Below are 12,464 nucleotides of genomic sequence, written 5' to 3' on the forward strand. Positions count from 1 at the left end.
GATATTTTTTGATATAGAGTTTGCAAGAATACAACGGATTTTTCACTACTTTGTCCACAAATAAGAAAATCTGGTTGATCTCTAGTAACATGGACTTGTACCAGTAGCTCAAATCTTTCACTTTATTAGACAAATATATCAAAATAGAGTTCTGTTCCCAGAGGCTAATTTCATTTGGAGCATTATAAGATTTTGATTAGCCTGATATTATTAATATTCCTAAGTTTCCAGAAGACAAAAATGGCTTTTTGATATACTTTGGCACAGTGGAGCTCCTCAAAAGTGAAAAATAGCTAATTTGTAGAAGTTTTGTAAACTTATTTTAATTTTCAAATTATCCAAATTAGTTAATTTATGCTCAAATATTTATGTAGCATCTACTATTAAAAACATTGGAGTAGAACAAGCGAAACAGACATCCATGAATATTGTGGATGCATTCAAGGTGATAAGGTTTAATCCATTTTGTGACTATTATAAATTAATAATGCAGATTTCTTATTTGAGGTAACATGATGAAAATATGTAGTGATTTCTTCACATCATCTATGAATGATTGAGAAAACAAAGTCAATCTAGAAGTCTCCATGCTTATGAAAATGTAACGTTACTCACCAAAATGGTGTCTGCTTGACACATACAATTACTGAGCACTTGAAATGTTACTGGAGTGAACATGGGCTCTAAATTTTATTTAAACTTCATATAATAGTTATATTGATAGTACATATCACTGGTGCACAGCTTTTAGACAAATAATCTACTAAGAAGTATTACATGCACAAATTGAAAGTCAGTAAATTTTAAAGTGTGCCCTTTAAAAAATATTGTTTCAAATGTAAAATTTATTTCAAGAATTAAAACTCATTCAATTTACCTAATTAAGTGGTTATGTTACTTAAAAGTGATTGAAGTTTACATCAATATATCACCATAGAGTGTTTGCTCACAGTCAGGTTCTTTAGAAAAGCCACAATAAGAGAGTACAAAAATGGCAGAATGCACAATCCAAAAAACTTGCTAGGAAATCAAAATTTTATTCCCTATGGGATTATTTTCACATCCATTTATTCACCATAATCCACACAAGTTTAATATCTCTTATGATTTATTTTATGAGGACTTGTTCTGAAATATGAGCATATGCACATGTATATATGTCTGGACTTAGAGTTGAAAATATACACATACGATGCGTCTTTAAACATTTTTTTTTTTTTGGAGGGGGGCAGTGGGTTCTGGGATTGAACCCGGGGTTTCTTTACCAATGAATTACATTTCACTTCTCTCTTTTTGAAATAGGGTTTCACTAAATTTCTGAGGCTGACCTCAAACTTGTTATCTTAATTTCTCAGCCTCACAAGTCAATGAAATTACAAGTGTGTACCACCAATAGTTTTATATACTCTTGATTCACAGTATTTGTAAGATACCTGTCCTGGTTTTGCATTTTCACAGACGGCTGTCTCATATGGCACAGATATTTCTGGAGGAAATTCATTGACATCTAAGACATTAATTAGTATGTTGACTTTGCTGGTTAATAATGGGTTACCTGTAGAAACATAAAAACATAAATTATGATTAAAATTGTTTTAGTTATTCTTTCTTCAATAAAGAACATCAGTGCAACACTGATGCTTAGGTGTCAGGACACGAACAAGGCATATTACCAGGGTTCATCCCTGAAACTCACCATTAGGTATGACGAACCACTTAGCTGGCATTTTATAAGTTTAGGGCATTTCTGGTGGAATGACTTAACTATCTTACCAGGGTTAGTTCACAAGAGTAATCTTTGCCATTAACAATATTTTTATTAGATTAAAAAATATAGCTTTCTAAGTTTTACAAATGTAGTAAAAATTTTACTATCTGCCATGTTTTACATCTTAAATGACCCTTTTGAAATTAATCCTGTCAGAAGTTTCTTCCTGAATAAAAGAATGATAAGTATCAAGAAGAAAGAGAGATTGCTTTACATAAGTTATAATTAAGAAAATAGACTTAAGGGAGTAAAATCAAGGAACATTATAGAAAGCTAGGATATCTTGAAATTACTTTTTGGTTCTATGAAAGAAAAGAATAAGCAAACTTTTGTTAGATAATAGATTCTGTCTACAGTATCAAAATAAGTCTCAACTGAAAAGGCATCTGTTAAAATCCCATCACAGGATTTGGGTTCAACCTAATAACTTACCCTTTGCTACCTGTCATTTGCTGAAGGATGCTATAAATAATTTATTACAAAACATAAAAGTATTACTTACAAAACATAAGAGTATTATGTTATAAATAATTAGATTAATAAATTATTTGTAACAAAATGCTTTAATATTTTGTAAGTTTAGCTTACAACATACAAAATTTATCTTTAATATGTTACAGATGAATCAGTTGTTTCAATTTTTTAAAGTCCTACCCAGATCACATAGCTAGAAAAATTGGGAGTTAAAAATGCAAGCCCGGGAGTATGAAACTGAAAGACATATATATTCTACCATACATTCTGTCTTGATTCTTCTGTAGAAAAAGTTAAATTCTTCTACAGTGTTATTGAATATTCAAAATATTCTTATACACCTCTATCTGGAAAGCTTTAAAAAAATGAGTACACAAGTATTTTTGAATGACTGATTGTCACAAGTCTATAAAATTCAGTAGAAAGAAATTTTAAAAAATGTTGAACGTTAATAAAAGAAATATCTACACATTGCCATATGTCACTGTGAAATCTACTCTTGTGTACCAGTATGGACAGAGAATATATGAAATGAGGATATTTGATGTAGTTATGAAAGATATGTTATTAATATTGGAGAATGATTGTGAAAATACATATGATGTAAGATATTGATATTGTTGAAAGCATATTAACTTATTTGATAAAAAAAAAACTTTGGCTTAGTTTTCAAAAGTTATTGAACCTTTCTTATTAAGTTATTTCACTGAGTTTCCCCATGTAAAACACATGATATCAATAAGTCCTTCCTCATAGATTTGTTGTATTAAATAAGATGATGTTTTACATAACTTTCAATGTTTTGGTGAAATTCTTATTTTTATTACCAGTTATATTCTGTGGAGATTAGCTAGATACAGTTATTTTATTAGTACTTACATTCATGTAGTGCAGAATAGGGATAAAAGTCAGTAAATTTGCTAACCTTGGTTTAAATTTCTAAAGAAACTGTATATCAACAATAAAACAAATGCTTAAAACTTTAAAAAGTTAACAATTAATCAACAATATTCTAAAACACATTTTACAGATTAACTCATTGATGGTTCATGGCAACTATTATATAGACACTATTGTCAACCCTATTATGCATATGGAACTCTTAAAAAAATTAGGGAGTTGTGACTTTTACAAAAACCACAGATGTTCTGACTCCTCAGTCAGTGCTTCTCAATTCTATTATATATTATTATTATTTTTGAAAAGCACACTGATAATTATACAGCCACTTAAAATAGATAAATAGTTTATATTATGTCAGATTTTGCTGTTAAGAAGAATGACAACCTGTTCAACATCTGGACAATGAGAAACACTCTACTTCCTGTTTTGCATGGTAATGTGGGTTCAAGTCCAGAGCCCACATAAAGAGGAGAATATCTTTTCTACTTTTTTCTAGAGTTTTATTTCATTAGGTTAGTTGAGAGGGAATTTCTTACAGAGGAGACAAGTCTTATCCCTCAATTGTGTTTATCTTAACAATCTACTTTTATAATATATAAAAAGGTTATCAAAATGAATTTAGGTCTACATTCATCCATCAAAAATTCTGGGTAGTTTTTAAATTATTTAATTATTGCCCTAAAATGTCATTTTAGTTGATGTTTTCCATGAGTAAATTGTCACAAAAAAACATCAATACTGTAATAACTTATTATTAATAGTGTTTCTCCAGGGGATGCTTTAAGCGTTTTAACTAAGACAAATCTTTGTTGTGTGAAACAATTCTGTGCACTGCAGGACACCTAGATTTCCTGAAATTAAATGTCAGAAGCCAGCATTGCAACAACCATAAAATAAATGTTCAATCAAGGATAGACGAAAAACAATAACAACAGCATGTTCATATTGCTGAAAATGACTAATAGGTTTATGGATTTAATTATGTTATTCTTTTCTCTATTAAATACATTTTTAATTTTTTCATAATTAAGGGTTTGAAAATGATATACTGAATTCCTTAGTGCCAAGCTAGGTAGGAAGAAACATCTCTGTTTGAGAACTACTGCAGTCTAATAAGCCTTGAACTTTTTGCCATAGTATATAATTTATAAAAGTAATGCAGCGTTTTTTCACTTAGGTATATAATTTACTAAAGTGTGTTGACAAAGTAATGACCTATTTTCTTTCTGACCCATCTAATCTATATTTCAGAGAGCAATAATAAAATTTCATTTAACTTTGATTCAGCAAGAGTATAATGACCAAATATTTGACAACAAAATTATACAGGGTTTAGTTATTATTTAATACTTAAAAAACAAATTCAATTATTGGCTTTGTAAACATTAAACAACTGATGTCACACATAATTGTGATGTTCCTAATAGACCGTTTAAATTTCCATTATCATTAGTCTACTTTGTTTCTATTTTAATAATCTCTTAATTAATAATTTGTGGTCTATTTATGATAATCAAGATATAATTCTGGTCAGGTGCAGGATGCACATCTGGCCGCTTTGAAGGCTGAGGCAGGAGGAACAAACCAGCCTCAGCAATAGCAAGGCACTAAGCTACTCAATGAGATCCTGTCTCTAAATAAAATACAAAATAGGGCTGGGGATGTGGCTCAGTGGTTGAGTGCCCCTGAGTTCAATCCCTGGTACCAAAAAAAAAAAAAAAAAAAAAAAAGAAAGAAAGAAAGAAGGAAAAGAAAGTATTATGTATTTGTCTCTCATGCCTTCAAAATATTTTGTCAGATGTTTGTCCCAATCCTAAACGATACTGCAGTCTGTTCTCATGCTCACTCAATGAATGAGAATTAGAATCGCCTATTCATATTTAAAGTACAACTTTAAAATAAAAAAGAAAAAAATATCAAAATCAGAATAAAATAAGAAATATATTTTAATCATAAACAAAACAAAATATTGTAAAGAAATATGATAAATTATTTTATTGCAAAAATAGTAAAAAATTATGGTCAAATTCTTATAAAGATTCAAATGATCAAAATTAACAGAAGAAATAGGAAACATTTGTGTTCCTAAAACAGGTATGAAAATTTAGGTATACTGAAAATCTCCTCACAAAGAAAAGCCTTTTCCCAGATGTCTTTACTAGAAATTCTATCAATTGTTTAAAAACCAAATAGTGTGAATTCTTTAAAATAGAGGAAACATTTATTACTTGATAACAAAGCCAAATAAAAACTTCAGAAGAAAGCAAAAGTACAGACCAGTATATGTTATAAACAAAGGCCCCAAAATTCCTTAATAAAATGTTAAATCAAGTCATATATCCAAAGTATATGTATTAAGACATGAATTGGTGTGCATATACTATGTATGCAACCAGAAATATGAAAAATTGGAGTCTATAAATGTAATAAGGATTGTAATGCATTCTTCTGTCATATATAAATAAAAAATTACATTAAAAATGTTAAGTCAATCCCAGAAGTGTGAATTTAACAAATAATGATAACCAAATGAAGCAAAGACCATTTAAATTCCACTTAAATGATATTCTAATGAGGCAAAGTTAACATAACATCAAAGAATAAACACTTATTGATGGTATTGGTGGAAGAAAGAAAAAAAGTTACATCTGAATCTCAAATTCAGAATTAGTATTTGACAAAAATCCTACATCCATTCATGATAAAAATTCTATACAGATTAGCCACTCAGATTAGAGGCAGCTTCTTCAAACTGATAATGTATCCCTAAGACACTGAGAGCTAACATCATGGTGAAAACTAAACACATCTTCTCTAATATACACAGGGAAAGAATATCTGCTCTTGTCATTTATATTTAACAATGTTATGGAGGGTTTCACCATGGAATCAGATAAAAATTCAATCTTTCAAAGGTCTCTGGTTGTTAAACCATCCCTATTAGATAAACCTTTTTAGAATTCAGAACCAAATAAAATCTGTGATTTGTTATGCAGCAAGATATAACTACTGGTAATGATAAATATCTAAAATTGTATTAAAGAAGACTGGCGCTGGTCTTGGAGATGTTTTTTTGTTTTTTTGTTTTTTTGTTTTTTTTTCTTTTTAGCTGGGGCTATGTGAAGTTTCCTTTATTATCATGTCAGGTGCTCAAGGCTCTACTTGGAAATGTAAACATAGGAACTGTCCCAGGACTCTTCATGTAGCTTGGGCTTCTAAATAGTGTAGTGACTATAATCCACATGTAAACATGACAAGAAAGAGAGAAACTCAGACAGAAGCCACTGCTTTTATAATCTAAGAGAGCAACAAAACAATACAGCTTGCCTATATTATTCAGAGCAGTCTTTAGTTCCATTCTAAGTTCAAAGGAAAGGAAGACAGACCCCACTACTTGAGGATGTCAAGATCAACCTCAGTGTCAAATGCTTGTGGGAATGGGATAAATCCTTAAGGGAAGACCACCATTGTGTTACAGGGCTGGAACTTGTTGAGGTAGCATGAGGCAAACCATGCCCCCTATCTCTAGCCTCCATGCAAACACTGATTCTTGGGATCAGGATAGAAAGACTTCAGACATATTCCTTAGAGTAACAGGCATCAGTATAACAGCTTGTTAGAGGGACAGGAAAGCAGAAAGTATGGGGAATCACTCCTTGCCCCTGAGCTGAGCTCCTTCCCCCCGCCTGGAGCTATGGGGGCACAGGTCTGGCGCAAACACGAAAGCTGTGCAGAGCAAGTGGCCTTTACCCCCTAGCTCAGCAACAGAGCCCACTTCAAGCCCTACCTGGGCGTTACCTGACGGGAATGGGCAACCCCTTGAAACCCAATCCTTGCCTTATTTGGGTGAAATATTCTTTAATGTCTTTTCCCCAATAAATAGAAAGTTTCCCGTGTGCTCACTCTTTTGTCTTTCCAGTGCTGGAGCTGACCCTTGGGGTCACCGAGCTGAACCATCCTGCCTTATGTTTCTGTGCTGTGTGGTTAATCAACCATTTTCTTAGTTATTGATACAATCAGCTCCTTTGATCCCTGTTCATTGCCAGTCCAGCGAGGTGGTGATAGGAAAGGGGAACATTCTCAAGGAAAATGGTGGGTTGGTCCTCTCAGAGTGTGAGAATATGTCCTTTCCTGTCTTTAATTTTGTTGGGGATCCCAGGGAAGTTTCCAGAGAATCCTACCCAGGTCTACCTCTTGTCTTGACTGACAGCAGGATGACATTGGACTTCCAAGTCCTCATTGCCATCACAACTGTAGGTCACTTTGGACCAAGATGACTGTACTCACAGGAAACTGTTCTTGTAGATTTTATGATTTGGGTGGATTATCCTTTTCATCCTGAGTTCCAGGATCTGGTATGTGTAAAAAGCCCCCCCTTTTTAGAGAGAGTAATTTGTATTCTAATTTGTATTGGCATTTGGGCCTGCATTTTTCCTTCATATAACAGATAGTGTGCTGAGGACTGTTAACATATTCTGTCAACTTAAGCCAGGCAGGACTGCAGGTAAATTGTTTTTTAAAAAAGAAAGCATGTGGGAATTAACACAATTAGTACATTTAATAAAAATATTTCCTTCATGTTCCCATAACTCTAGTCTGCCTGTTCAATCAACTGGAAATTAAATGAGAAATCTCTTTTAGAAACAGGTCACTAGTGACTATTCTTTATATATAACATTGATAATCCTAGATAAATAAGATTGTTACCTAAAGAGAATGTAAAATTCATGTAACTGTACTATTCTCTCCCAGTTCTGCTCAGTGCCAAGTGGTTTCATAGAAAGCAAACCGAAGGCGATACATTTATGGAGAGCTCTCTTTTACATAGTAACTAGAGACTCTGTACCAGATTTAAATTTTCCAGAGTGTCCTAGTGATCTACAAAATTTGAAAATTTTATACCTATGAATAGGTGAGAAAATGGGCATTATCTTCCCTAAAATTTCTGCAGAAGCCAAAGCAGAATTCTGAGTCTCCTCAGTGTTTTTATCGAATCCTGAGATCTGAGATGTCTATGAAGGAACTGAAGAGCAAGAAGGCATGCTGCCTGAGATTGCTCAGGCAATTATCACCTCTTTTCCACAAGTCACCTCATATTGCACTCCAGCCAACATGCTATGGGGAAACCCAGTTCAGAGCCAAGAGAGGGTTTTGTAGTATTCAACTCTGTAGATATTCAATAAATATAGTCAAATAATGCAACATTTCTTAGAACCAAGTGAGAAGTCTAACACAAAATGTTTTGAAAATTTTAAAGTTCTAACAAATACCAGGTTCTGGTTATATTAATATACATGGGAGCTACTTTGCTTCCTTATTTAAAAATGACAAGTGCTTTTGAATAGCTATATGAGTGAAAATTCCATTTTGTGATTGTGTACTAAATTATAAATACAATCACTTCAAAATTGGAATTGTAGCCTTTTATACCAAAAACTGAATTATAATTGTATAAACTGAGTATGATACATGTAAATGAGTGAATAATATAGGGTTTCTTTGGCTTTCCTCTTTAAACCAGTTCACTTCTAAATTGCAAGTCAAGTTAAGCCATGTTTAATAATAGCTCCGTTTGGTGGTGTGATCTGAAACTAGACTGAGCAATCCATAAAAAGGATTTAAATTATTCATAGATGCCTATGGTAAAGTCAAATATTACCTTTGGTGCTTCTGGTGATCTCTAAAGGAAAAGAAATCCCTAACAATATCACTAATATTTTTATTTTTAATAATGAAAACTGTATGAAGAATATATTATATATATATATATATAAATTTAAAATAACATGAAGTATTAGATACTTTGAATTCCTTGAGGACAAGAACTGTGCCATATTCATCTTGTCATTCAATATACAACACAGTGCTAGTACATGATAGTCAGTTAAATATACAAACAAATAAATATAGCATTAAAAACAGACTGGGCTGAGGAGCTAAAACAGTTTAGATGGAGTTGACATGACAAGAAAACTCTATGGATCATGCCCCACTGATGCCATAGTTCTCAGTGTATGTTCCCTGAATTGATCCATGCTTAATAAAATCTAGGGGCTGGGGATATGGCTCAAGCGGTAGCGCGCTCGCCTGGCATGCGTGCGGCCCGGGTTCGATCCTAAGCACCACATACCAACAAAGATATTGTGTCCGCCGAGAACTAAAAAATAAATATTAAAAATTCTCTCTATCTCTCTCTCTCCTCTCTCACTCTCTCTTTAAAAAAAATAAAAAATAAAAAATAAAAAAAAATAATAAAATCTATACATCTATCGATTCTATTTTACTTTATGTAAAACCATTTGCAATATAAAAGGTTATTCTCAAATTACTGCCTCTATTATTACCACAACAACATTAGATTAATATTTTATGGTCAACGAAGAATAAGAAAAAATGCTAAACATCACTAATCATCAGGGAAATAAAAATCAAGACCACAATCAGGAATTGCATCATCCCAGAAAGAATGGCTGTCATCAAAAGACTAAAGATAACAAGAGCTGGGAGAAAATAGGAAAAAAAAGGGACCCCATGCACATTGTTGGTGGGAATGTAAACTAGTACAGCCATTTAGGAAAACAGAATGATACTCCCTCAGAAATTTCAAAATTGTGCTATCATATGACATAATATTTCCACTCTTAGGTCTATACACAAAGGAAATGGAATAAGTATGTCAAAAAGAAAAAAGACATTGCCATGTTTACTGTAGCCTTATTCACAAAAGCCAAGAAAAGGAAACAACAGAAGGGCAACACTTGATAAATAAATAAAGAAAATTTGGTAGATATTTACAATGGAATATTATTCAGCCATGAAAACAAAATGAAATTCTGTTACTTATGACAATAAAAATAGAAATAGAGATAATTATACTGTATACTTCAGAAAGCTAGAGAAAGGATTCTGTTTTCACCATAAAGAAATGATTAATGTTCCAGACAATAGATATAGTTATCCTGATATAAATATTACACAAGTTCAAAGATTTTGAAATATTACTTATTACTCCACAAATATGTATACTTTTTAGACCTTAATGTATTAAAGATAAATGTAAATAAAATTAATAAATGAACAATAAATAATTTGAAATATTTTAATTTTGAAAACACATAAAACTCACTAATATTAATTATAAAATAAAGATGATTTTATATCAAAATTAATTAACAAATGTCCCTTGGTAAGTAATTAAATTTCTGAAACACCCATTTACAGAGATTTAATATTCATTAATAGTTTATATTTCTATGTAGTTTTCTTTCATTATAATCAACTAAGATGCAAAAGCAATAAGAATATAATGCACAAAATAATCAGTTGTGTTTTAGCCTCTTCTATAATTCTTGATTAATCAAAATGTGGTTTATAGCTCCTAAAAATATTTGTTCATTTCTATGCATCCACGTCTTGTTTGTTCTTCTACTTCCTCATCATTTTTTTCTTCTAAGGGCACATTTTCAGTTTACTTAACTTTTCTTGTTCATACTCACTTATAATCTATTTTGCTGATAAATACATATATCTGCTGAGATAGAACACAGCACCTCACACATACTAGGTGAGGGTTCACCACTGAGCTACAACCCCAGCCCCACCAAATATATTTTTCAAAGCTAAATCATTACTAAATCATTAATTATGACCAGTATACACAAATATGGCAATGATTTGTATGAGGAGCAAGCATATTCTACCCTTAATGTTCAAAACTAAGCTCAGAGTTTGCAAAACACTGTTATTTCTGTTTCTCTGTTCTACATCAGTTTACTGCACCCCTTACTCTTGTCTCCTACCTGAAACCTGACCCCTAATACTGATGTCTCACTCCCCACCCTGTGTTTTCACATTAAGTGAGTTTCAGTTTTCATCATTTTAATCTTACAATTTTCATCCACTGTCAACGCTTCATAGAACAATAAGTTTTTGTCTTAAATTATAACAAAATCTTTTTATTAGCTTTTTCTACCATTCTCCAAACCTGCTTTTCTTAAATCCTTTTAATTATTCTTCAATCAGCATACATTTTCAAAAATACAATTCATACTTCTGTTTTATTTTTTTAGCTTTACCTCTTCAGAATAATATTGAAATATCACACAGGCTGGAAGAAAACACAAACCTTAATTTTTTTCTCACCTTGATTATCTTTATTATTGGGATGAGAAAAGTACAGGGAGAGAGACAAAGACAAATAAAAGAGTGTCACCTTTTACTCACCCTAAATATTTTCCATATACTTAATTATTTCTTTTATATTCAATTACTTTATTCTTAGTATCAGTGCTTTTTCCAATCAAGAATGAAATAGATGATATTTCTAGTATCCAATACACAAATAATTTTAATTACCTTTTCCCTGACATTATAGTTAACATGCAGCATTATTGTGGAGGTACTCCCTAATACCTTTCTCTCTGCTACCACAGCATCCTCCTTCTTTGCTTTCTTTTGATTGACATTTTAACATGCTATTTTTTTACAGTATACTGTGCTTTATGTTCATTATTCCATGAGCCCCTCTAATGAAGTTTTTTTTCTAAACATTAAAAATGGCATGTTAAGGTACACTAAGGATTAAATAAATGAAAAAATATTAAACTATTGCTATCATATTTATATTCATGATGAATAGTTTTGAGACTCTAATGAATAGAAGGCATAATGTAGTGTTGGTGACTTAAATTGTTAATAAGTAATATATTTCAAGAAAGGTTGAACATTCACAGTATATTAATTACAAACATATCCATGTAGTTCATAATGTGTAATATACTGTGGAATCAAAGATGTATATGATAAAGACATTTCTTCTAAAAGTCCATGCTAAATTGATAATATCACTGTACAAATAGATTAGATATGATATATCATGTCAATGTAATAGTTTTGATATATTTTTTTCTATTCTTGGAGCTCTGTCAGGTTAAAGGAATATTTCTGTGTTAATGGAACTTTATATATCATATTTGTATAAATATATATTTCTATATGGATTTCAGCAATTAGGTGAAAAGTTCATCATGTAGTTTTTACTTCCTGAGAAAACTGATACTAATTAAGTAAAAAATAAGGCTGACATTAATGTTGTACATGTGATTTTGTTGAAGCAATTACATTGATTTAAAGTACTCTTAAGCAGTTTGATTATGTTAGTAGACTCTTAAGCAGTTGAAGGTTTAAAATAAAATATAAGCTCTTACAACATAAATTTGGATTTCATTATACTTGCATAGCATATAATAGTGAGCAAAATGGCAACATTTCTAAATTAAGTTGATGATCGAGATGACATAAATGATTATTTTTTTCCATG

The 12,464-nt window shown here is 31.4% G+C and overlaps 1 protein-coding gene across 4 annotated transcripts in view; it reads right to left on the reverse strand.

The window, feature by feature from the left end:
- Cdh12 (cadherin 12) overlaps positions 1-12,464 on the reverse strand; it is a 939,290-nt gene that overhangs the window by 11,220 nt on the left and 915,606 nt on the right. For all 4 annotated transcript variants that reach the window (XM_078016895.1, XM_078016900.1, XM_021720037.3 and 1 more), the window contains exon 11: positions 1,434-1,555. In XM_078016895.1, the coding sequence (XP_077873021.1) occupies positions 1,434-1,555 (122 nt within the window). The remainder of the gene's footprint in view (positions 1-1,433; positions 1,556-12,464) is intronic.

This window comes from Ictidomys tridecemlineatus, chromosome 1, assembly GCF_052094955.1.
Source record: "Ictidomys tridecemlineatus isolate mIctTri1 chromosome 1, mIctTri1.hap1, whole genome shotgun sequence".
Taxonomy (NCBI): Eukaryota; Metazoa; Chordata; class Mammalia; order Rodentia; family Sciuridae; genus Ictidomys; species Ictidomys tridecemlineatus.